The following is a 24,814-nucleotide window of genomic DNA, read 5'->3' on the forward strand; positions in this document are numbered from 1 at the left end:
AACGCCACTGTGGTGTTGGCACTAACACATACAATGTCAATGCAGGATTTTTGATTTCTTGTGTGTTTAATTGCCTCACTAGCATTGGCTTGGTCAAAAACAGTGAAAAAAGTTGGCATAAGTATTGCTTCCTATGGATAAGCATCCAGCACTTATACAGTAAAGTTACACATGTTTTTGTAATCTTTCACTGCTAATCTGGACACACTGCTCATCAATTTCCCAGCATATTAATAAAAAATGACACAAAGTACTTTTTAATCTGTTTTTCCTCTGTGTAAACTATCTTTTCTGCATTAGTCACTTTCCCAAAATGCCCATAGAGGCAGCTGAAAGTTTTATTAAAAAGGTTCTTTAGCCCTTGTGCCACAGTTGTCAGCGTGGAAATCAGAGTGACTGTCACACTGCAGACTGGCCAGTTATCCTGTGCAACTGAGCATGAAGTGGGCTGTCAAAAGCCAAAGAAAACCTTGCATCCCATTTTCTGCTTGAGATGTATCTGCAGCACTTCAGAGAAAATTCACTTATGTGATACTTCTTAGCTGGGGTAATTTGCTAAGTTGCAATCTGTCTTCAATTTTAATGTTATTTCTTTGCTGAAAATATTAAACTAATGAGAGTTTGCCGGAGTTCGTAGTAGAGGTAGCTACTGTGGAACTATTGCATAGATCATGTATAATTATCTTCTGACTCTCACAAATAGAAAAGATTGAAACCTAATCCAAATTAATTAACTCTAATTAGTTTTTATGTCCATTTTGTACCAGTACCATTCATTAAATCAGTTGAAATAAATGTTAGCTAATAAATACATGTAAAAGCATTCATAATTTTGAAGAAGTTTTCAGTGTATCTGAAAATATTCTGTTGTTTTCAGGCATAAAAATTATAAAATTTTCCTAAGCTCAGGATGCATTATTTTTGAATGTTGTAGTTAGTATAGTTCCAGAGTTTGTTTTAAAGTTATGCTATAGAATTTCTTTGTGTATGTGATCACTTGACATGTGACAACACTAGAGGCCCTGATGGTGTGGAAATTTTGTGTTGTTTTATTTGATACCTGAAATAAAAATTCAAACCCAATAAATGATGATACTTTTAATGTTTTAGAAAAATTAGATTAACTTAGATCCTTCTCTGAAATGCATTTTTGTAATTCACGTCTGCTTCATTTAGAGTTGCAAGTGGATTGGATATACATGAACAGACACTTTTTGAAAGAATCAGTGTGATTAGTGGTTTTTCCAAGTGGAATTGATTGGAACTCACATGGGATCCCTGAGGTTGAATTCTGTACAAAGTAGTCACTTTGCTTACATGCAGTCAGCTGGGAATGGCATCGTTCCTGGGGTGTCTGCAGCCTGATCTGACAGGTTTACAATGAATGCCATGGGTTTTTTTCCTCTGCCATGGAGATTTCTGACTTCTCACAGCTGATGAAGGTGATGGTATCATTTGTAAACCAATGCTTTTGAGAGATGTGGAAGCTGAGTTGTGCTGTGGTTTTTGGTGACTGTTTCAATCACTTGTGGAGAGATTGTTCCTTATAAAAGTTGTGTGTCTGTCTATAAAGAGGGAGACTCTATATGTAAGTGGTATGCTTATCGTTCTATATTACTGTGTTAATCTAAGGAACAGATACACTGAATTATTTAAATTATAGACTTTTTCTACAAATGGGCTTTTAAACTTCGAATGTGTGACCAGTGGGTCTGTGACACTGCAGGTAGAATTAAGATTAGCTTTTGAAAAGCAGGGCACCTGATCTTAGACCATGAGGCACAATGAGGAGAAAGTTCCCAAGGTGAAGATACCTCTCTGTATGATTTTGATTGTTTATTGTACAGAGAAATCTCCCACAATTTCTTTTCCTCTGTAAGTCTCTTGAAGGCCACACTTTGAAGAGCAGGTTTTTTGATGTTAAGTGTGATTTCTGGGATATACTGACACACTGAAAGAAGCCAGCAGGCATGTCCTAGAAGTTCCCAATGGACCATTATGCCTGGCTTTCTTCTGTCTTCTGGCAGATAAATACTGTGACAGTGTGTGTTTTCAGATGAGTCTCATTTCTTTTTGTGTCCAGCTTTCCAGCTCATCCTAACTGCTCCCAGTAACTTTCTTATCCCTATTCCCATCTGCAGGAGCATTCTTAAGACCTCCAGACTTTCTCAGCAGTTATTAACTATTTCCACTGGAAATACTGGTAGAAATATGAAAAGGATGTTTGTCCAAATGGAATAAACCAAGAACTCTTAGTGAGTTTCTTACTAGCAAGCACATCAATATAAGTACTTTTATCAATTTATTATGTGCTGTTGCTGTCAAGAAAGGATGGTGCTTTCATTTAAGAAAACCAGAATTCCATGGGAAATATATTTGAGGGGTTTTTTTGGTGGTGTTTTTTTTTTTCCCTCTAGAAATTGCATCAAAACTACTTTATAACTATATAATTTTGTTTTATACTCTGAGATTAGGCTCAGTTTTTGGCATTATCTTAATTCTTTGTCAATTCAATGTTTTTTTAGAATTTTAATTTAAAAATAATGAATAAGATACTTGTAGAGCATGATGGGAAGCTCTTTTAAAATAGAGATGAAATTTATTTATACCACTTTAGTTAACCAAAACCCACTGAAATCTAATTGAATTGCTTTTCTTAGTTTCTTTTGGAAGAAAACCAAATTATGATCATATGATATGAATGAATTATGAAGCTATTTTTAAAGTCCAGAACTCAAATGTTCAAGCATTTATGTTTTCCCTGCATTGTTCTTAAAAATATTCAGATTGAGATTTTAGCTCTGGATTAGGAAATATGTCCCCTTATACTTTACAAAAATAGATTTTTCCAAGTATTTTTCTCCTATTTTCTTTTTCTTTCGTATTTAGTGATTAGGTATCTTGGTAACACTAAATGAGAAATTAATGTAGGCATCATAAAACAACTTCAAATTTTCCTGAAATGGACTCCTTTTAATCTTTTTATTTTTGTGACAGTATTGCTGGTATAATTTGTTCTCTGGTCAGGAATCAGAAACAAATCACCTTCAGTCATATTTGAGTGCATTTAGAACTAAATTGCAAAAGTTATTCATTCAATTATTTATTTTTAAGTTCAGAGCCTTTCATAAGCACTGAAAATTTTTAAAAAGAGTAAAAGTTGCATTGCAAACAAAAAAAGAAGTTTGAAAATCAGACTGTGCGAAAGTGCTATCAGCTTCCTTGATGTTATAACAAGAAACTTTTCAAAGAATATCTCAGCTCTTGGACTGGCCCAAAGCAGCTCAAGAGGCTGCTTTCATGAAGCTGATATTTATAAAGTTGGTCCTACTGTAGCAGCACACAGCAGATAAGCAGTGGAGTATGTCTGATAATAGAGCTATATGCTGGGGCAATTCAGTTCCTGCTCCTGTGATAAAGTGCAAATAGATTAGACCTGTGAGGTCCCAGATTAGTGCATGAGGAAAGCTGGCCAATGCAAATAAGACTGAAACAAGAACACATTGTTGGGATTTCTGCAAGTTAGCTGTTAATCAAGTAAAACATGGTATATTAGGGCCTTTTAACACATTTTTGACATTTAGCCTTATGCAGCTGACAGATAAATTAGTCTTCTTTTGTGATTGACTGAGGAAAAAAAAAGTTACGCTGTTCATTAAAGAGATTAAATAGTGTTATGTTTAATTCATTGTAGATGAAAAAATCGTTTGGGTAAATAAATCTTCAAGAAGGAATTGGTGTAGAACTAAGTCTGCATATAACTAGGTGGAGTCTGAATGGTTATTAAACTATTCAACTTAGTGGTGGCTGGCATTTTAATGTTAATATTCAAGAGATTAGGGAATTCTCCAAGTGGAGTCTCCCAAGAGAAGGATAGAGGTGCAGAATCCCCTCCCTTGAGCTGTTGCCCAGGCTGCTTTTGAGGCAGCCCAGGACACAGTTGGAAAATACATTACTGAGATGAATAACTTTCTGTATCTATCAAGAAACATATTTACATCAGTATAGATCTTCAGTGAAATTTCTGTGGTGTGTTACTCTTATCAAGTATTTAAAACCTCGGGCTTAAGATTTTGAAATCCAGAGAAGTCTGGCATTGACTTTGATACCATTAACTCAATGATCCTCTGCTTCTGAAGGTTGTTTTCTTCTTAGTGCTGCATAATGCAAAGAAATTTTATTCGGTCTTTTCTTAAAATGATTCCCAACTTTTCCATTTTGCAATTCTTTCTCTTGTTAGGAAAGAATAATAGAGCGTCTGAAGGAGCAAAGGGATCGAGATGACAGAGAAAGACTTGAAGAAATTGAATCTTATAAAAAAGAAAACAAAGACCTGAAGGAGAAAGTTAATGCTTTACAAGCTGAACTGACAGAAAAAGAGGTCAGTCTTTTCATAAACTCTCTGCTCTTCTATCTATGTCATTATGATGAAAGTGCATTAGGATTACTCTTGAATCACTTCAGATTCTGAAATTCTGCCACATCAGTGGTCAGCTTCTGAACTGCTGTTTTCTTAAGCATTCTTCATAGTCCTCGTTTGTACATAAAGTATTGCTTCAGGTTTTACACAGTTGTGTGTCATTGTCTCTACTTTGTCCTTTACCTAAGCCTCCACTGGGCTCAAATATTCTGTTCCTGCTCCTGTTTCTGTTTGTCAGTTGGAGCAATAAATTTCAAAGTGTTTGTACCTCCAGACCAGACCCAGCTCGTCCGTAGAATGAATGTTTCTGTGTGTCACTGCATTCTATCTCCTGTGGTTCCAGTTGATTGTATTCACAAAATGGCTTCTTTTGCTATCAATGCTTATCTTTGCATCAGCTTTTTGGGGAAGGGGAGGGGGAACAGGATCCAAGTGATTGCTAAGTTGGCAATAAGTTAGTGTCCTGGTGACTAGGAATTAACTTTTTACTCTTGGTCGTTTTTCAGTCTAGTTTAATCGATCTCAAAGAACATGCATCTTCATTGGCATCAGCAGGGCTGAAAAGAGACTCCAAACTTAAGTCTTTAGAAATAGCCATAGAACAAAAGAAAGAAGAGTGTAGTAAGTTGGAAGCACAGTTGAAAAAGGTAAGTTCCATCTTAAAACAACCAGCAAAACGAAAATCAGCATCGCATACCCTCATTTTGAAATGATGATCTTATTTACTCTTCTGGAGTAAATCTAAAATCTACCCATCTTATGCTGTTTGCTGATGCTTGCATCAAATACTGCTTTTTCTCACAAGGTTTGTACCAAAGGCACTAGTGAGCCTCAGAAATTGTCCTGAATTACCTCTGTGAGGGCATTCTGAGACTCGGCAGCATGTAGATGAACTGGGAGCAGGACATTGGAGAGAAAGTAGAAGGGCAGAAAGAAATTATCAAACCAGCAATTTTCGTGTATGTGAATTTTTACCACTTTTAGAAGTGAACTGAAATGTCTGCAGAATGGGAAAAAAATTAAAGGCTTGTCCAAGAAATGTTGTACTTCCTAGTCCAAAAAATTCAGCTTCCAAAATGGAAACTCAGGCTAGGTTTTATTTTGACATCTTTTTGGCTTTGTAAGTGAACACATGTTTGTGATAATTAAGGAAAATAATGCGAAGTCTATCTCAGCTGGCAATTCAGTATTTCTATTCAGCAAGTAGTGGAAGCAAGCATTTAAAGGAAAACATGCAAATCCTGCATTTTATAACATGGTTTTATTAAATTACTGTGTTAAACTGGTTTTTGCTTAAATGATTTGCAGTTTGTTGATACCATTGTTTCTTTGACCTTTTCTCTGTGTTGTTTGGTAATGTCTGCTCTCATTGTTCCAACACCAATCTCATTACATATTTGATGGGTTTAGGCATTACATTTGCCTTCTGCAATTCATGACTAAGTGTATGTCAAATGTTATTTTTTTTTTAATATTGATATAATGTTTCATTTTCCAGAAAATAATATTTGTTCTGTGGATGCTACCACTGTGAGGATAATATTCTGACACTCTTTTTACCCAGGTTGAGTAGTATCCTGCTCAGTGATTAAGTTTGTTTCAATAGCCTGACCTGTGAAGAAGGTATTGCAAAGTATAAAGGATATCAGAGTGTAAACCTTATAATTCTACTATTTTTTAATTCAGAAAGAATATGTGCAATTAGGTACCTGCATTAGATGTTTAGTTGTGGAGAGGAAGTGAATCTTTTCCAATAAACATATACAAGTGACATATACACATGGAAACACAACTATTTTAAATGTCTGAGAGCTTATAAGTGCTACTAATGTCAGAATTAAAATGTCCAAAGAAAAGGTTTTTCTGAAAGTAATTTAGTTTGTTTGTTAAAAAATAAGTTTGTTTACTTTACACTTCACTACAAAATATACTTCATTACAATCTGAAAGATCTTATTTTCTTAGTTTAAGAAAAAATAATTAAAGGTACCCTGAAAGCACAGATCACTTAAAAAAACCTCATCAAAATCCTCTTGAAGGACTTGAAGTCCTAAGTCAATCTTTTATGACTGTACATATAAACACATCATACAGTCATGGAAAAATAAACCCTTATAAAAGTCAGAGAGTGTCTGGGACGTCTTTCGTATAAAAAGGGAGTATGTTCCCTGTGAATAAATACAAAGGATTATTAAATGAAAGTTGAAAACATAATAGTTTTATTATATCATAAATACAGCATAAAGCCCCAATGGAAATTCACTCCACATTTGTAGGAGACCAGGTATTTCCACAATAAAATGGAGTTACAACCTTCTTTCTGGGCACGTTTAATTGAACAGAAACAGTGACTGTTAATGATAGTAGACTCCAAACAGTAATTTTCAATTCACATTTTCTCTAATGAAATACTTTATGTTCAAACCTGTAAATATCCTGTGTTAAAAGTAATTGGTCCCCAGAAAACCAACTTCACCGTGTTTTCACTTTTTAGGAAACGAACTGAAACAGAAATCTGGGTTACTCTTGCACATGTCTAAGTTAGAGTAGGAGGGGACATCAACATAGTTGGGAGTAAATTAACCTGTGTGTCCCATAAGTGTGCTTGGGTATGAACATTAACCACTACAGGAGCTGGAAGGACCAGGCACATTTTATAACTCTCTTTAAAAGTGACTCCAAGGAGCTGTCTCATTGAAAAAAGTTGAATGTAGTTTGCCCATTACTCCTCTCTCAAAATATCATAGAGAAGATACTTTCCATTATGCATAATGCAAAATAATTACAGTTCAATGTTGATTTATATGTTTTAACAAGTTATACTAATGAATATATGGATAGTGTTCTGTGCACATGTGCTAGGAGTTCATTTTCCATGGGCACTGATGGTAGAAGTGCTGTGTCTGAAAGAAAATGTGCACAAGAGGCAGGTCCAAACTAAATCTGTAAATAAAAAAACACCTTTTAGAGTTTCTCTTCCCTGGTTTCCCCTGCTTTCTGCTTTTTGGATACACTAATATTAATTTATTGATAATGGTTTTGATTAGGTCTGATTAGATCCAAATATCTTTCAGTATTGCGTAACTGGATTGTTTGCATTTCAGCTAGAGAAAATATGCTGATTCTAAATCCACTGTTTTACACAGTAAGCATATTTCAAAAATAATAAATACAATATTTATAAAATGTAATTCTTCCTGTGACTGTGCTACATTTTGTTATACAAATCAATGTTTTAAATATAAACATACTTATTAAACTTTTTGTGACAAAGATTATGGATTGAAATTCATATAATTAAAAAAAAAATCATAAATATCGGAGAATGGCCAATGCTTTTTCCCTAAAATTCCAGAGATTTTTGTTGACTTACTTTATATTGCTACTAGTGAAAGAACAGCAGGAATTACCTAATAGGTAGCAAAGTGTTATATATATATGTGTATATATAATCTTTATTATCCACTCTAGAATTTCCTCCTTTTGTTGTTTTTCATTATCTTAAATTTACTTGCTTACTGACATATTTGCAGTTGCCTAAAGTACTTTTTGCCAAGCTGTAGTGTTCGAAAGTCATTCTGCATAGAAAATTCAGTCTTATGTTAAACAAAAGGAAAGTAATAAATTTAATGATACAATTTAATTAATCTTTTATTATTACCATCTTTGAAGCTTTGGTGATAAATTGCAGCCTCAGCCAAAAGCACTTCTCATGATTCATTGCTTGAGACCAGCACTTAATGTATCATCAAAAGTGGACACCTTTCTTTATTTCATGGGTTATTTAACTTGAGAAAGGGAAAGTAACACAAACCTTAAATTTCTTACTCCAGCTATTCTTTTTTAGGAGCCAAAGTCAACATTTATGTTTCCCCAGTGCCTCTCACTTTCACCAAGGAATGTTTAGAATCTTAAATTTATACTTCTTTTTTCTTTTTTTTTTTTTCTTTTTTTTTTCTTAAATGACAAGTTCTGTGCAAATGCACTGGTTTTGTTGAGCTAATGCTGTTTTCCTGGATCTTTCCTTCTTTTCCTGTCTGTGCTTCACTCCCTACCAACTTTGCAATGTAGCAAGCTGAACAGTTGTTCAATCAGATGTACAATCCAGTAAGTTCCTTTTTCAAATGCCCGCTGTAACATATGAAAGCATGAGGATCCATCCCCTTACTGTGTTGTGCTCTTCCTCTGTGGAGCTTTGCAGAACACTCCTGGTGCTCACTATGCTATATTCATTATATCCAAATAAATGAACTTTGTGGACTTTAAGGCCATTTGAAGAATATGAAATGCCTTTATAGGTGCATACTGTGTTTCTGAGAAAACAAACACTCTAGCCTTTAGGTCCTCAACTTCTCCATTAGAAAAAGCATGCCGATTTTATTTATTTTAATTTTGGGTTTTTTGGCTTTGCTTTTCTAATTCCTCTTTCTGCAGTACTTTATTTGATCCTTCAAACTTAAATAACTCCTAATTTGTTCAGTTTTATCTTCAGTGACTGAGTTGATTAAGTTAATAACAGCATGTAGGAAATGACTGGTAGTATTTCCAAAAGTCCATATGACTAAAACAGATCAGCTCTACTCATGAAAGACTGTATACATTCAGCATATATATATATTAGGAACATGGAAACTTTATATTTAAGCAAAGAAAATGCTGAAATATAAAATGTTGAATGCAAAGGGCAGATTTTGCAAAAGCACAGTATTGCTTTGGCTTGTGTAGCATAAATATTCTTGCCAATGTGTGCTTTAATTGCACAATATCTCCCCTTCTGACTCGCTTGTACTCCTTTTCAGTTTGAGGAAGAACAGCAACAAACATTCTCTCTGCAAAGAACAGTTTCCATTTTTTTGGCAGAGACTGTGACATTTAACGTGCTCTGAGCATCACAGGGCAGAAAAAATGATGTCACTGTAGCAGCAATTTACAGGCTATAGTTTACATAGTAATCACAGTCAGAATTAGCATGTAATTGGGATAGTACATGTGGAAGAAGTGGGTTTGTAGCTGCAGTAATGTGATACTGTGCATTAGGGGAGGTATTGCCAATGCTGAAGTCAATGGGAATTTTACCATTAGTGTCAGTGGCTCAGGATTCCCACTTTGGACTCTGTTGTGGATCGGTTTCGTAGCTTCTGACCACGTAATAGGTATGTCATGACTTACATATGGGGAAGAGAGTCCCTCAGAATGTGCTGTGTTTACTTTTAAAGTTGCTGTTTAACTGGTCTTAGAATTCAGTGATAAACTGTAAGTAGCATCAAACCTGATATTATCCCCTCTCTCCTCCAGCACACTGCTGGTGGCAGAGCTTGTCCCTTAGAATGACAATCCTCCTTTTTTTTCTGTATCATCTTGGTTCACCTTTGTGGCAGTTATGTTTTTATTCATATCATTTGCACTCCTACTGTGCTTGTCTTTTCCAGTTTTTAGCTTGATTTTCATAAATCCTTGCCGGCCATTATCTCAGTACTAGCGACTCTGCTGTGTAGAATTTGTTTGTTCCCTCCTAGTCTGTTTGTGTGCAGTATTCCAAAGTCAGTCCTTTTCTGAATTTTTTCCCCTGCCTTTACGTGCTTAATTTTCCAAAGGACAGCCTGTTGGCAGTTCCAAAATAATGGATGTGAGATCCTTTTCCTTTGGCACCAGGCAGCAATCATGGCATATTCCCAAGATGATTTTGTTAAATAAACTTTTCTTACTCCTCTTCTTTCTTCTTCTTCTTATATATCAATCTACTTTTAACAATGGAAATAGCAATGATGCTCTTCTCACTCCAAACCAACCAAGACCTTGAAATGAAATCATGATTTGATTGAAGTGAATGGCAGAATTTTCTTTGTGTTCCCCAAGGCCAAGATTTCTCTTCTGTCTTTGGGATGGCATGATAGCAGTTACTTGATACCTTTTTTTTTTTTTTCCACTCAAAATCATTATGATACTTTATTTAACAGAATGTCTTATTGACCTTTTTTTTTTAAAATTTGCTTGAGAATTCTAAAAAGTTCTAAAAATTCTAAAGTTCTAAAAAACTCAGATGTCAATGTAATCTGAAAATACTGAAATTTTCATGCTCTTTTGTTTAGATGTGACAGAGAAATAGCAGCCAGTCACTGAGTAGACTTTTAGCCCATGCAGTAATATAGTATTTTTTTGCTGTTTGAATGTGTTTTTTCTGCTGTGTCACACAGGTATCAACTCCAAGACTTTACCTTTTTGCTGAACCCAGTGTTTCTTAAATACAGCAGTGGATAGAAGTGTTTTATTCTTATGTACACTTGTGTGCCAAAGTGGAGAGGATACAAAAGGGGTGTAAATCCTGCATACTCTATAGCAAATGATTTCCAGTTTGTTCACCTGTGAGAGTAAGACAGGAATAGTAGTGGATATTTCTTCATGTTTTGAAAGGTGAACTTTTTGAAATACCCAATGAAATTTTGTGCAAAATTGATTATAAGAAATTACATTATTGTCTTTGGACTGTAATGAAAATATAATGCTGCCCTTTGGAGTTCAGGTGAATCTTTTTCTGAATTACTAAAGACTAAATTTTCCTAAATCCTCCATCAGAGCAATGTCAGATTAAAATTCCAAGGTACAGGCAGAATCCTCTCTAAATTACCTATAGCAATCCCTGAAGTTAAAGCCCACATGAATTTTAAGGACACAAAGAAATTAAGATGACAGCAGTCTATTTTTTTTATCTATTTATTACTAAAAGTGATAAAATTTGAAGGATCTTACAAAGTAATTTCTTGCATGTAAATTCTGCTGTTCTTTTTTTTTTTTTTTTTTTTAAATCAAGTATTTGGTTGATTTCTGTGTATGTTTGTATCTGAAGCTTTAAAAATTAAACACAATATCTATCCACCCATTTCTGCTATGCAAAACAATGCATGTATGACTGTACCATAAGATTTTAATAGACTAAATTCATGTTGCATGTCTGTGCCACACTTTTATGGTGTTTCTGTAGGAAATTTGTGGTTTACATAACGAAATGTTAATTTAATTCTAAAGTATTTGTAATACTCATTAAGCAAATATCAGAACAGATACATAACTATTGTAAAAATTTATGAAATTCTAACGGTAGAGTAATATGCTATTTTTTATTGAATTGTAAAAATAACATACATTAATGCAGTCATAAGATTGACAGAAAAATCAGCATAAACCAGGTGAACTAGTTTGCAGGTAACCTAGTCTGCACACACAGGAATTATCATTTGCAGATGCAGATTAAGAGAGCTCAAAGGTACACATGGACCAGTCACTCTTCCCCATACAAGCCCAATAAAACCAGAAAATATGGTCTCTCCAAGAAAACAGAGGACTTAGGGAGAAAAAGGGGGACAGAAATAAAAAGAAAAAAAAAGAAGAATACAGAAGAAAGGACAGCAATAAGTGGCAGAGACTTTCTGATTCATGTGAACATCCTGTAGCTTCTGGCTGCACATCCCGCAGTGTGGGACAGCAGGAGTACCACAGAAAACATAAAAATTGAAAACACTTTTGCAACTTAATGTTGATTTCCTTACCATGCTGTTGAGCAAAGATTAAAGGGCTAAACTGAGGAATAAAAGCATATCTGTTATTCCAAGTGATGATTTACTTCTCAATAGTGCAGCAGGTAATGTGGTCAGTACATTTCTGAGCTGCTGTGACAGGGATATTCTGTGGGAGTAGAACATTTGGCACCTTTGCATTAAGGACGCTTTTGTGTTCTTGCCCAATTCTGTATTTTCCTCATAGAAAAAAAAGAAAAAAGGCTTCTCTCTCTTCTCCATTGCTTCTTGCCCTGGGTTAAGACCAGGGTAGAGTGTGTGGGGAAAAAAGGTTTGGGCTGAAGCTGAGAGTTCCTTTATGCTAAAGTGAAGACTGGGTAGAGGAAGGAAGGTGAGTATTTTTCCTCTTTATGAAATGATGGAAGCAAGGCTGGTAAATTGGTTAATTATATGCTAAAATAGAAGGAAGGGAAGGAGAGGTGGCAGGGACGAATGACAGCCTGTAGAGGAGAACTGTGAAATTCTGGATTTACCCTTAGGAAAGTAGGAGAAATCTGAACAATAGCATGCAAACATACTTTTTGCACAAGTTTCTTAGTATCTTATACAATTATTTTTATTCCTTGGAAAATAACACAGTGATAAAACTGTCTGTAATATAGTAGCCCTGATGGATAATTGAAGTGATTTGCAGCTGGAAATTGGTGCAATCTCTCAAATAATTGGCCCTGAGTCTGGGTATTACAATGAGTTCAAAATTACAAAGTTAGTTGAAAGTAAATTTCTTGATACAGTTAACAGCTGATATAAAATAAATCCAAGTTTACTGTTAAAGCAGGAATACTATGCGGCTGAAAAGGAATCTGTTCCTAGCATCTCACCCGAACTGTTAAATCAAGATACTCCTTGAATGTTACCTTGAAACCAGCTCTGTGTGAGAAAACTTCTGCATTCAGTACTGGAGCATGTGTTATTATCCAAAACAGAGAATTTGAAGAGCAAGGCCAGTAGTTTTAAGAGCTCCTCATGTCATTCCCTTGGCTTCATTTGTAAATGAAATATTTCTCTAAATAAAAATGTCAAGTAGGATATATAAAACTTCAAATCTACTATCTTTTTCTTATTATCCTCATGCTTAAATGATATGTTACATGCAAACCCCCTAAGTTTCTTCCCCAGTAATTTCAATTTATTTGTTATATTTATGGTAAACTCAGACTTGTTTTTTATTTATACAGAAGATTTTATCCATTGCAAAGAATATGAACCTTCTAATATCTGTAGTTGATATTAATTCTTTCCTAAACATGCATGTTTCATTTTGATCTGCATTTCTTTCATTGCTTGCTTGCATTGTCTATTCCCTGAAATTAAGAAGGATAAGTAAGTCCACGTCTTCTCTGCGTAATAAGATAGTTGGAGGACCTTTAGTTTCTAAATATCATGAATTTCTGTGAAAATATCCTGTATGTTATCTGAATTTTCTATGTTTAATGTGCACTGCCTTAAACTCCTTGTTTTTTCCTTGCCTGCTCTTTCAAGATGCCAATTAGGAATAATGGGAAGCAAGGGGTAGGCTAAGCATTGCAGTGCATTGTTGTTCCCATCTGTCTGTGATTATTCCAGCCAACAGTTTAAAGCACTTTGGTGCCAGATCCTGCTCCCATTGAAGTTAATTGGTGTTTTTGCCACGAGGTTTGGTGGGAGCTGGACTGGGCTCTGCACTGTTGTTGTGTTCATCGCCTTCTCTCTGGTCTGTGACACTGCCACCCATCCATGCATGTGTTTGCCAGGTTTGTGCTGTTTCCACCAATGGGCTTGTTCCTCTGATGTTTCAGGTTAAGTATTACTGATGAGACAAAAAGGATTATTGGGTAAGATGTCTGCTGAAAGCAGCTTTTTTTTTTAGTTTATTGGTTTGCCTTTTCAAAACAGCACTGCATAAAAACCAATTTCTTTCTTTTAAATTCTTGGTATCGAACTGCATTTGAGACATCTGGCGATACAGATATATACAATGTGTATATATATATATCTGGTTTTGTATATATATACATGGGCAAATTGTGTATGTATATATATGGGGAAAAAGAATATGATTTGTTAAGAATTGCCTATATATTTAAAACACTTTAAGAGTTTAACGTGAATTGAATGAACTACAAGGAGATTTTTTAAATTTGATAAAGGACACCCTTAAAATATGGTCACTTTAATATGTAAAAAAAGTCCACCTTAAGAAACCTTAATAAATCCCCTCCCCCCTCAGGATGATAGATTTTGACTATGAAGATATTTTCATTTCTTTTTATAATGCTTCTGTAGGAAAGAGTGTCATCGGACAGAAATACCCATAATCCTTTTTAATGAAAACTTGAACTCCGAGACTGAAGAAGTAAAGCTCTTAAAGCTATTGAAATTATTGTCATCCTTTTTTTTTTCCTTTTCTCCTTCTCCTTTTTTTTTTTTTTTTTTTTTTTTTTTTTTTTTTTTTTTTTTTTTTTTTTTTTTTTTTTTTTTTTTTTTTTTTTTTTTTTTTTTTTTTTTTTTTTTTTTTTTTTTTTTTTTTTTTTTTTTTTTTTTTTTTAAATATTGATTCTGAAGGCTCATGAGGCTGAAGAGGAGGCACGGCTGAACCCAGAATTTGCAGACAGAATCAAACAGCTCGACAAAGAGGCATCGTACTATAGAGAAGAATGTGGCAAAGCTCAGGCTGAGGTTGACAGACTCCTAGAAATACTCAAGGAAGTAGAGAATGAGAAGAATGACAAAGATAAGAAAATTGCTGAGTTAGAAAGGTAATGTTTGTATTGTCTTACACTGAGTAGCATTTTTGCTTCACTGATCTTCATTTCAGAGCATACTATGTTTTTTAACAGAATATTTATTATGCCTTGTAAAATTGAATCAGAAATGAAAAAAAAAAAAGGCTGCTTGAGAACTGCATCTCCTGTCTGCCGACTTTGGAACAATTTAAGGTTTTCATTTTTCAATAGTCTTCATAAAGAGAACATATGTAGGAAAAGTCATGTGCAATTTACAGGGACAGCAATCCTTCCAGGAAACCATGTTGGGTAACAATCCTGTCTAGTAACTGGTGAATCAAAACTGTCCCCACGTGTTTCTTCACTGTGAGCATCATCACTGATTCTAAGAGGTCCTGAAAAGTATTGGTAAGTATTTCTAACCTGTCTCATGACTATTTAATAATAGTTGTAACTATTTCTCCATGTTCCTATAGACTTTGCCTGCTTCAGAAGAATATTTTCTGATGTCAAGCAGGCAGTGATTGTCTTATTTCTGGAAAGGTTGTGCAGTCTTTCCTTAATGGAGACCGGTGGGCTTTGGGATCAGTTGTCTCACACTCTTTGTAATTAAATAATTCTTGGAACCTTCTCCCATGTGGTTTGCTGCTCTTTATTTATGAGCCTCTGATTTCTTTGTTCCTTTCCTCTGCTTAACCACTCTTATTTGAATGAAAGTTGGAGGTTTATATTTTCAAATGATTTATATAATTGTTTTTATTGTGATAAAGCCAGAAAAAAAGTGTTCTGTGGTTCCAGAAGAGAAGTTTAACTGATCTCGTTGTGATCATTGCTGTAGTTCCAGTCAAGACAGAGGAATGCTCTGTCCCAATGAGAAGTATTACCAGGAAAGAGGGGAAGATCTGTGGGAATGTTACCTTGGGGGATGGAAAACATCCAGCTTGGAAGGGAAGAGGTGTAGAGCACCTTTTGCTGACAATGACTTATGAACCTTCACAGTTATCTGCTGCCAAAACTTGTTTTTCTCTGCAGACACTTGGCAAAGTTTAATAATGCTTAAGCATCGTGAAAATGGACACCTCAAATTTAAAGTGAAAAAAGATTTGTACTCAAAGTAGAACTGATTGTTTTCATGAGGACAAGTTCAATTTGGAGTTGCCTCTCTCACCACATCAGAAAACATTTAGAATACTCTAGTTTTGACACCCATTTTAAAATGGTTTTAAAGAAATAGTAACTGAAAAACCTACGGAATTATTGTGACACCTGACTCAATAGTAGGCATGCTAAACTTTTGTTCAAGGTAATCTTAAGACATTTATTCAGTAGCACTCACGTGTTGAATTGTTGAATATTAAAATAGCTGTTAAGAGATCGTGATGAGGCGCTGAACCTTGTGATCTTAATTTTTTTGTAAATTTTAATTTGATTTGAATATTTTATGTTAAAAGAGGTAAATAATTGGTAGAGACTTATTTGAATTAAATTGAGAATTGGTTACAAAACAATGATTACAAAGAAGCAAGAAACCAAGGGATCCAGAGATATTGCCTGTCAGCATACAACCTGTTCTTATTGTCTGAGAACCCTCTAATGGGTTATGCAGTGGACAGAACTTTCTATTTTTGGATTTGGATTTTTTTTTTTTTTTTTTAATTCTATGTACTCTTACCAGTGAAATTTTGGGACACAAATTTCTGATGTGTTACTGTTGATCAGGGTGTTGATCCTGAAATAACTTTTTAGAAAATAATATACTGCTGAGTAGACAGAGAGTTTCTGAAGAGGATACACTGTACTTAGAATATGGTGAAGTAGTTAAACCTTGCTATGAACCTTTAAGTGCTTCTGTAATGCTTACAGGATGATATCTGGGGAATGACCAGCTAAGGAGAGGAGTAGGATGCTGGAATTTTGGGACTCATCATGCTTTCAGATTTCTTTCTGTGCTCTATTAACTTTAGTGCAATTTCTCAGTTGATTCAATTTATGTACAGCTTTCAAGATTAATTCCAAATTCTTATGCACACAGTATATATAAGGTAATTATTGTAAACTAGGAAAAGGAAAAAGAATTAACATAAAAATTATCTATTTTTGATTTCAATGACAGGAGTTACTGCTATTACTTGCTAATGGAGCCTTATGGCTGCTTTCCAACATGCCTAATCAGAGGCTTGAACTTGTTGATTGGTTGACTAAGGCTGGCAATCTGCTGACAATATAAGGGTGAACAGAGAAATATGTTTTGCAAGTGGGTATCAAACCTCTCTTACTAATCAGGTTCACTTTAGGTGTCCCTAAAATTTATTTTCTTTTCTCTCTCCTTATTTTGTATAACGATTGCCAAAAGATCTGTATTTAACTGTGGCACCTGTTGGTGTCCCTAGAGAATGAACTTGATGTTCAAATTCCCCTTTCTAGGGGTTTAGGTGGAGCATAAATTGCTGTAACATTTTATGAAGTGCTGCTACTTTTTCCTTCTTGCAATGACTACTTCATTGGCTCATTATTGAAGGGAAGAGGTGGAGCCAAAGCTCAGTTTACCCAGTTTATGGGAATAAAACATTGTGATAATGACTACAACTTTAACAAATTTGAAGTTGTCAAGCATCAGAGTATTTTCAGTGCTGAAGTATTCATCTGACTCTTCATACTGAATTAAAAATTTGCTGTCAGCCTTAGGAGGGGCTGCATTTCTGGGGGCGTGGGGGTCAAATCTCTGTCTTTGATTATTAGGTACAGTGCTTTGTGAACTTCTGAATGGTATCTTTGAACAAGCTGCCAAATTGTTCAGCTGCTTTGGCTTCCCTGGGAATGCTTGAAGAATGAGGGTCACCAAGCCTATGTTAGTTCAAATAAAAGGCTTTTTGGTATATGATGAGACATTTGTGTTGCAGCAAATGCTGTCAATATTCACCCAATTTTATTTTTTCTGTTTAGTGTGTGCATGCATTTGAATGGTTATAAATATGGATGGCTTTCCACCATTCACAAATGACAAGATGCTATTTTACTTTAAAATTTCTGTTCTCTCCAGTGCACAGCAAGGATATAGCTCTTCAGAAATTTTGTTTTACTTCTTGCTTTTCCTTCCCTTTCCTTTTCTTTTTTTTTTCTTTTTTGCTTTCTTTTAAATTATCTGCTAATATAACACCTGCTTGTTATATTTTTAAAGAACTAATGTGTTCCTCCCTTTATTCTCTTTTGCTGTCTTCCTCCCTATCTGTTTTTCTCCAAACTGCTGCTTTCATCCCTACTTCAACCAGCTTGACTTCAAGGTCAGTATTTTCTGCTCTCCTACTTAATGCTCCTTCCACAATGAAGGTTTTCATTGACGCTTCATTTATTTGGCCATTTTGATTTCATATAAAGAACTTCTGTTTGTATTATGTTGTCTTTATTCTGCTTATCCCTACTGTGAAGTTTTTGGTCATTCTGTTTCTAGATCAGAAACTTTACAGTAAGTGAATGCTTTTCTCAAAAGCCTGTAAGAAAAAAATGTTAATTAACAACATATTCATATGTTGTTTTGTATGAAGATTTTTTTCTTTCAGTTTTGCTTCTATTATCTTTGTTTTGGGAGCTCAACACTGAGAATAATAGTTTTAGTAGATAACCCAACCCAGTAGGTAATGTATTGTCCAGTAACAAGAGAGATTTTATACCTGAGATCAGAGACTTATTCTTAATACTTTGACATCACCCCTTTTACTGCTGTTGCAAAGGAGGAGTTGCAGTGACTGTGCAAGTTTTAGCTGTTTGTGCTGACCAGATTCTGGTGTCTGTATCTTTTATATGCTGTGTTTGGATCCAACCTCATCTAGTCAGATTCCTGTTTCTCTTTGCTCCAGGTTTTAGATTAGTTTAGCTGGTGTTTGTGCTTGCACACTGTTTGAGCAAACTTTTCAAATATTACTACGTGTCTTATGGTGCTTGTTGAAAGGAAAAATTGATCTATTTGAAATTTTTTTCTCTCAGTAGGCCTTGATGTTTATTTTCTTTCTCATACTTATGAATGGCTTTAAATTTCAAGATAGCAAAGTCTTAAAACTTCTACTTGGTGTTTTAGAAACTAGTAACTGTATATTGTTTGGATGACATAATTATCCACGTAGAAAGTTTCTTCGTAGATGAATCAAACTGCAGTTGAAGGAGGGTATAATCTGCAAAAACTTTGCAGATGTATTTCAGCTTCCTTAGTGTTGCATTTGCCAATATGGTTCCAGGTTGCCATGCAGCACATTTGACTTGCATCATGACAGTTGTCCAATCTGCCTTTAGGATACGTTCAGTTAGGAAGTTTTCATAATTTTTCTCTCAATGCATGCTTTTAGCACAGTGTTCTCTATTTGTGTAGAAGCAGAGCTTGGGAGAACTTGGGAGAGTTTTGGTTTCTTAGTCTCAAAACTTAGCACAGTTCACATTTTAGGGTTCAGACATGTCAGAAGTTCCTGACAGGGACATCTTTGAACTGTATGGAAAAGATGGTTCATTATGAGAAGATTGACAAGACAAGAGTTCTTTGTCCCCTGATGTGTTTTGATACATGTCACAATTGCAAGTTCCTTTCCAGCTGAAAAAATGTGGTTTGGAAATTTGAGGCTTATCGATTGAAGTAATGAATAGGATGAACACTTTTTTTTAATTGTCTATCTACTACAAGCGCATTTTGATGTGCTTAAATGGATAGTTATTACACCTGGATTATGAAAATACTTCAACAATTTTTTGGAGTATTTCTTTCTTCCACAATTTAATTAAATGCATTTACTCTGGAGTTGGCTCTGATGAAATTATTGTCTGAATGTGACCACTCTGCATTTCTACCAGAGCATACCCAACATCGACTGAAAAATCTCTCTAGCCTGAGAGAGCTTAAAGAAAGGTATTATGCTATGTGGTTGTCATTATGGTTGATTTCACTGGAATTCAGTGATTGGTATGCAGAAACATTTGCTCAGCGGTTGGAGGTGCAATTTCTGTTATGTTTTATTGACCTAAAAAAACCAACTGACCTCGTTGAAGCAAACTGTCCTCATAAACCTGCCGATTTTCATCCCTAGAGTCCTGGGGAAGTTGTAGTATATGATTAGAGTTTATTGTGGGAATTCAGTGAAGTGTTAAGTTTTCTCAGCTTGAATCTTCATTAAGGTCAAAATTTAATTTAGGAAACAGGTTGTTAATTTCTGTTATTTCTGCTGATCAGTATGTTTTTAGCTGTTATTTTATTTGTCCGTATTTATATGAGGTTATAATGATTAGAAAAATACCGCATCTATTCTATTTACGTGGCAGGCTGTCGATACTGGTGACAAACAAGGAAATGCAATACATTGGCATAATCCTGCCCTGTGCACCTGCCTTTACAAACCAAGAATATTCTGAGCACAGCAGTCAGTACAGTGACATCCCCCCACCCCTGCCTTTAGGTTACATCAGGTTATACACTCCCCAAGCCTTTCCACCTGCAGATAAAGAGGAGATGGATATTTTTTCCATGTGTAACATACTGACCAGTGCTAGAAAGTTTCCCACCAGCCTCTGATGTTGGCCTTTCTAACTCTTTCTGTGGGAGGCTGCAGCTCAATGAGATGTGTGAGGCAAGGTTTAAGGGAGTTTTAAATTTAACTTACGAGCCGTCCACAGTTTTGTCAAATGTCAGTTTGATGGTTCCAAGGGCAGAGTGATATGTTGTTCAAAGATAAGTTCCCAGGAGAAATTGAGATAGTGTACTACTGAAAACTGAGAGAATCTGTGATATACATTACTCTTCTGAGAGACTGGTTATTCTGAGTGAGAAACACAGTTGTCACATTGGATAACAGGCAGATTGTTGACATGTCTTTCTGTTATAGTCCGTTTGCTATGTGAACAGAACCAGTATTTTAGCATTTAAACATTTTGAAAGAGATGACAATTTGGGAAGGGATTATTTAGATTTATCTGATTATGTGAGTGGTTTTGAATTTTTAAACTTGCAATTAGATTTTTTAATTTCATTTCATTTAAGAAATATTAGAGTAGAAATTTTATTTCCTCAAAATTCTATTTTCTTAGGAAAAAATTTTAAAATAATAATGTATTATGAAAGAAGCAGAAATCATAGTGATTAAAAATAAAAAGATACAAACAGGATCCTGGGACAAGACGATGTGTCATTGTTCATTTTATCCTACTCACTACTGAGTCTGCTCAGTTCTGTACTTTCCCTTTCAGTTTGCTTAAAGGCATGCAGAGGTTAAAATAATAGAAATGGATTATTTAAATAAGGAAGGATATTTTGTAATTTCTCAGTGATTTGATTTTTTGGGGATTTGATCTGGAGCGTAAATACCCCACTGAAGCAAACGGATAGGCAGAATGAACTGGCTGTGAAAACAGCTCTACCTCTCTGAAGGAAAGATACCCACTTTGGATCGGGTTGGGTGTGACACCACAGCTCTGGGGAAGAGAGAACATAAGGGACTGTTTTTTCATTTCATGGTTACTGGTTTCAAGACACATTAATATTTCCTATGCTTCTCCAGACCTGCTGCCTCCTCTAGTTTTCCCCAGGGGGGAAGATCCACAGAGCGTGTTCCTTTCCCTCTTGAACGTGTGAATAAAGCAGCCCCAGAGCCCTCTGGGGAGTTGGTGCCTGCCTGGGTGCAGGGCTGTCAGGATCCCCTGTGTACGGTGGAGGGGTGTGTGAGTGAAGAATCACTGTGAGATAGCACAGCTTGCCCTCAAAAAGCTGTGACTGAAAAGAGACAGGGGAACTAAATTTAGGAATTGGGCTGTTGGTGGAACCACTGCTTCCACTCGTATTGTTTGCTTTCACAGTGCAGGAGCGGCGTGCCTGAACAGCATGATTGTGACTGGATTGAAATGCTCTGAGCTGAATTTATAATAAGGGGAAGTTGGTATGTCTAAACAAGAAATCATACAAAGTGTACCTGATTTATTTGGAGGTCTGAAGAAGTTACTGGATAAGCATGGAAAGCTTGATTTATGTATTGAATGATAATGGCTGGATCGATCCTGAGAACTTCCAGGGTGAGCCAGGAGTTGCAGTCAAAAGATTTGATTCAGAAGGAAATTGCAATGAATCATGGAGTGCTGCAGAGGAGGTGTGATCCTGATTGCTGTCAGGCTGAGCTGGACACGCTGTGGAGCAGTTGGATGCAGAGAAAAACTGGACAGAGTCAGGAGGTGGTGGGGCTTTTTTTGCATTTTTGTTTTGTTTTGTTTGTGTGGGGATGTTTTATTTGTTTAGGTGGCTTTTTAAAGAAAAAAAGCTTGCCTGAATTACGGCTGGAAAGGACCTGATGGACCAGTAGCAGGAGTGCAACTCCTTGCTTGCAAATTTCAGGCAACAGATTATTTCCAGTTACTGGTTACAGTTATTGCTAATGGTCTCAATTAATAAAATCGCTGAGCAAGCAATTGCTGTATTAAATCAGATCAAATATCCTTCTCATCTAGTGTCCTGTCATCAGCAGTATTTTATTTTCTTTTTTTTTTTTTGAAAGAACATCAGAAGAAAACACCCACCAATCCTGGGTGTACAAGAGAGATGTGTGACAGATGAGTCTTCTGGTATGAATTTCACACATGTTCATGTAAAGTGTCATCCAGTAAGAATGTGCTGAGGAAGACAGTAGTGCAGTGCACTGTGTTGGAGTTTCAGTGGTTGCAGTGCAGATATGTGTTGAAACAAAGTGACATGAACCATAGTTTGGAGCAGGATTTCAGTACGTCTTTCTCATTCATGCGTTATCCTCACGTGGATATTTCCAGCATCTCTCTAGGGCTTTGGAGGGAACTGTGTCAGACTAAACACTTCTTAAATAAAGATTTTGGAAAATTTCCCAGATTGTGTGTTAGGTAAACCCTTCCTCCCACATTTTTGTCTTTGAGGTGAGAAATGTTTCAGTGACTTCTGTGACACTTGCTTTATTTCTACCACGCAGAGTTGTTGGACAATAATATTGTTTTGTGGTGCATTTTGAGGCAAAATTGTTGTCAGACTGATGAAACACTGTCATAATATCAGTCCTAGGAGATCTGAAAGTAGCCTCCAAACAGTTGAAATACTAAGATTTAAAGGGTTGGGCTAGGGGAAGAAGAATTTTAAAAAAAAGGTTATTTGACTTTGTGGCTTTTTTTTTTTTTTTTCAATATTACTAACACAGCAATAGGATCACTTTCTGTTTTTTTGAGACTTACAGATCTCTGTGGGCTGCAAACCTGCTCCTTTGAGTACAGCTGAAATAGCTATGTAATCAGTGAGTAATAGAGTTGGGAATATACTAAAATTCCTTTTTCTTTAGTGGTAATTCAGTGGCAATGAATAGCTGTGATCTGGGTTGCTGTGACATGGCATGTTTGCCAGTCAGTGGGGTCTCACAGAAAAAAAATCAGTGTGTACAATGATGAGATGGCTTTGCAGTTTTGCATTCAATGGATTTCATAAAGGCAAAATGCTTATAAAATGTTATTACTTTATATTTTAATAAATTTTAATTTTTTTTTTTTTTTTTTTTATTTCTGGTGGTTATGATCACTACTCCCTGCCTTTTTATATCAGGGCATGAAGCTAGATGAATGATTTGGCCTGCAATGTAACAGCAGTCTAGCTTCTGAACTTCTTCCACTTCATTAAAAAAAGCATCAGTCCCAATATAATTTTTCGCCATCAAGAAAGAAAGAATGAAAGTTATTTTGAAGCTGAACTCTGTTAGACATGCTGGATATATCAAAGTAATTAATTTCTTAATGATTGGGATAGTTGTTTTTATGTTATTTAAAGTATTCTTTAGTTTGTTATCATTGAGATAATTGTATTAATTAAAAAAAAGAAATAAAAAAGCCTAAGGAAACATTCCAAATCTTAAAAGATGTTTTGGTTTCCAATAATTCTTTAGGTTACTGGATTGGAAAAAAAAAACCAGCATGAAAGTTTTAAATGCAAATGACAGCACAGAAAGACACTACTTAGTTTTTATTAGCATATTATAAAACTTACAGGGACTAGAGTCTAACTTATTAAATCAATTCAGCAGTGAAACATGAGAGCTTTCTTTTAGAAAAATTGCTGTTGGTTGAGGTGTGTTATGTTTTCTTTACCATATGAAAATTTCAGCCTGTCACAGGTATAGGTTTTCTTATCATGATAATGCCTGTTTTCCCTAGACAAATCCATCTACGGGCTGTAAGTGAATAAACAGTGTCCTTGCATATTTGTGTCAGGAATGTGTCTGTCAGTGACTCTCTTAACATCTCTTGTGATGTTCATAGTTTGTTAGAGTCTGACCCATCTTTGTTTTTCAGGTTGATAGATGGGTAATAGCAAATACATTTGTATTCCATGAAAATACCAGAAACAATGCTTAGCTTTTCTCATCTCTTAATAAAATGCTAGCTTATGGATTTCAGTGGAATTAGATCTGAATTTTGAAGAATTACCCTTGGCTGGTTTAGTTGTGACTCAATAAAGCACCTCCATATAATGTCATTTTTAAGGCACTGAGAACTGAACTGTTGTGAATAGTTTTGCAGAGTCTTACTGAAGGGATGGAGTTCAGTATGGACATTCACATGGTTGGGATTTAGAGGATCAGGTCTTCTGCATGACTAGCTACTGAGATCCAGAGTGCCTAGTCAAATGTTAAGATTTGTTTCCTTGCTCACATACATGAGTTCTTTGTAAGGGTGTGGACTATTTATAAAGGAGAAAGAGATGATTTGTTAAAAACAAAAATATTTTTTTCAAGTAATGACGATGGTAATATTCTACCCAGTGCATGCCTAGAAGATTAGGTGAAGATGTTTATTTATAATGTGTGTGAGATTAAATTTTAAAATGTATTTTTGAGACTTTCCTCTTTCATATAAATTACTTGTTTTGAATGAATTGTATATCATAAAATAGTTTGGTTTGATTGGTTTGGTTTGGGGTTGGTACCTTTTGTTTATTTGTTTCCCTGAAAACATTCTTTGCACTCAGATTTTTTAATTTTTTTTTATTTTTTAACTTGTTGAGGAGCACAGGTTCCTAGAATATTGGAGAAGTTGTTGATTGACTTTCAGACAGTTTGTCCCATTGCAATGCTGTTTAAAGTGATGAAAATTATT

At 35.3% G+C, this 24,814-nt stretch overlaps 1 protein-coding gene across 9 annotated transcripts in view; it reads left to right on the forward strand.

Annotated features, from left to right (window-relative positions):
• Positions 1–24,814, forward strand: part of ERC2 (ELKS/RAB6-interacting/CAST family member 2) — a 411,704-nt gene that overhangs the window by 152,333 nt on the left and 234,557 nt on the right. For 2 of the 9 annotated variants that reach the window (XR_003571338.1, XM_027884805.1), the window contains exons 9-14: positions 4,241–4,381; positions 4,927–5,067; positions 8,491–8,526; positions 13,473–13,502; positions 14,535–14,728; positions 17,965–17,976. Coding sequence is in view for 1 of the 9 variants with exons in the window: in XM_027884805.1 (XP_027740606.1) it covers positions 4,241–4,381; positions 4,927–5,067; positions 8,491–8,526; positions 13,473–13,502; positions 14,535–14,728; positions 17,965–17,976 (554 nt within the window). In the remaining 8 variants the exon portion in view is untranslated. The remainder of the gene's footprint in view (positions 1–4,240; positions 4,382–4,926; positions 5,068–8,490; positions 8,527–13,472; positions 13,503–14,534; positions 14,729–17,964; positions 17,977–24,814) is intronic. The other 7 variants (XR_003571339.1, XR_003571340.1, XR_003571343.1 and 4 more) reach the window with 7 other exon arrangements.

This window comes from Empidonax traillii, unplaced genomic scaffold (assembly GCF_003031625.1).
Source record: "Empidonax traillii isolate 1590-97213 ecotype Southwest subspecies unplaced genomic scaffold, ASM303162v1 scaffold155:size2260171, whole genome shotgun sequence".
In the NCBI taxonomy this organism is placed as follows: Eukaryota; Metazoa; Chordata; class Aves; order Passeriformes; family Tyrannidae; genus Empidonax; species Empidonax traillii.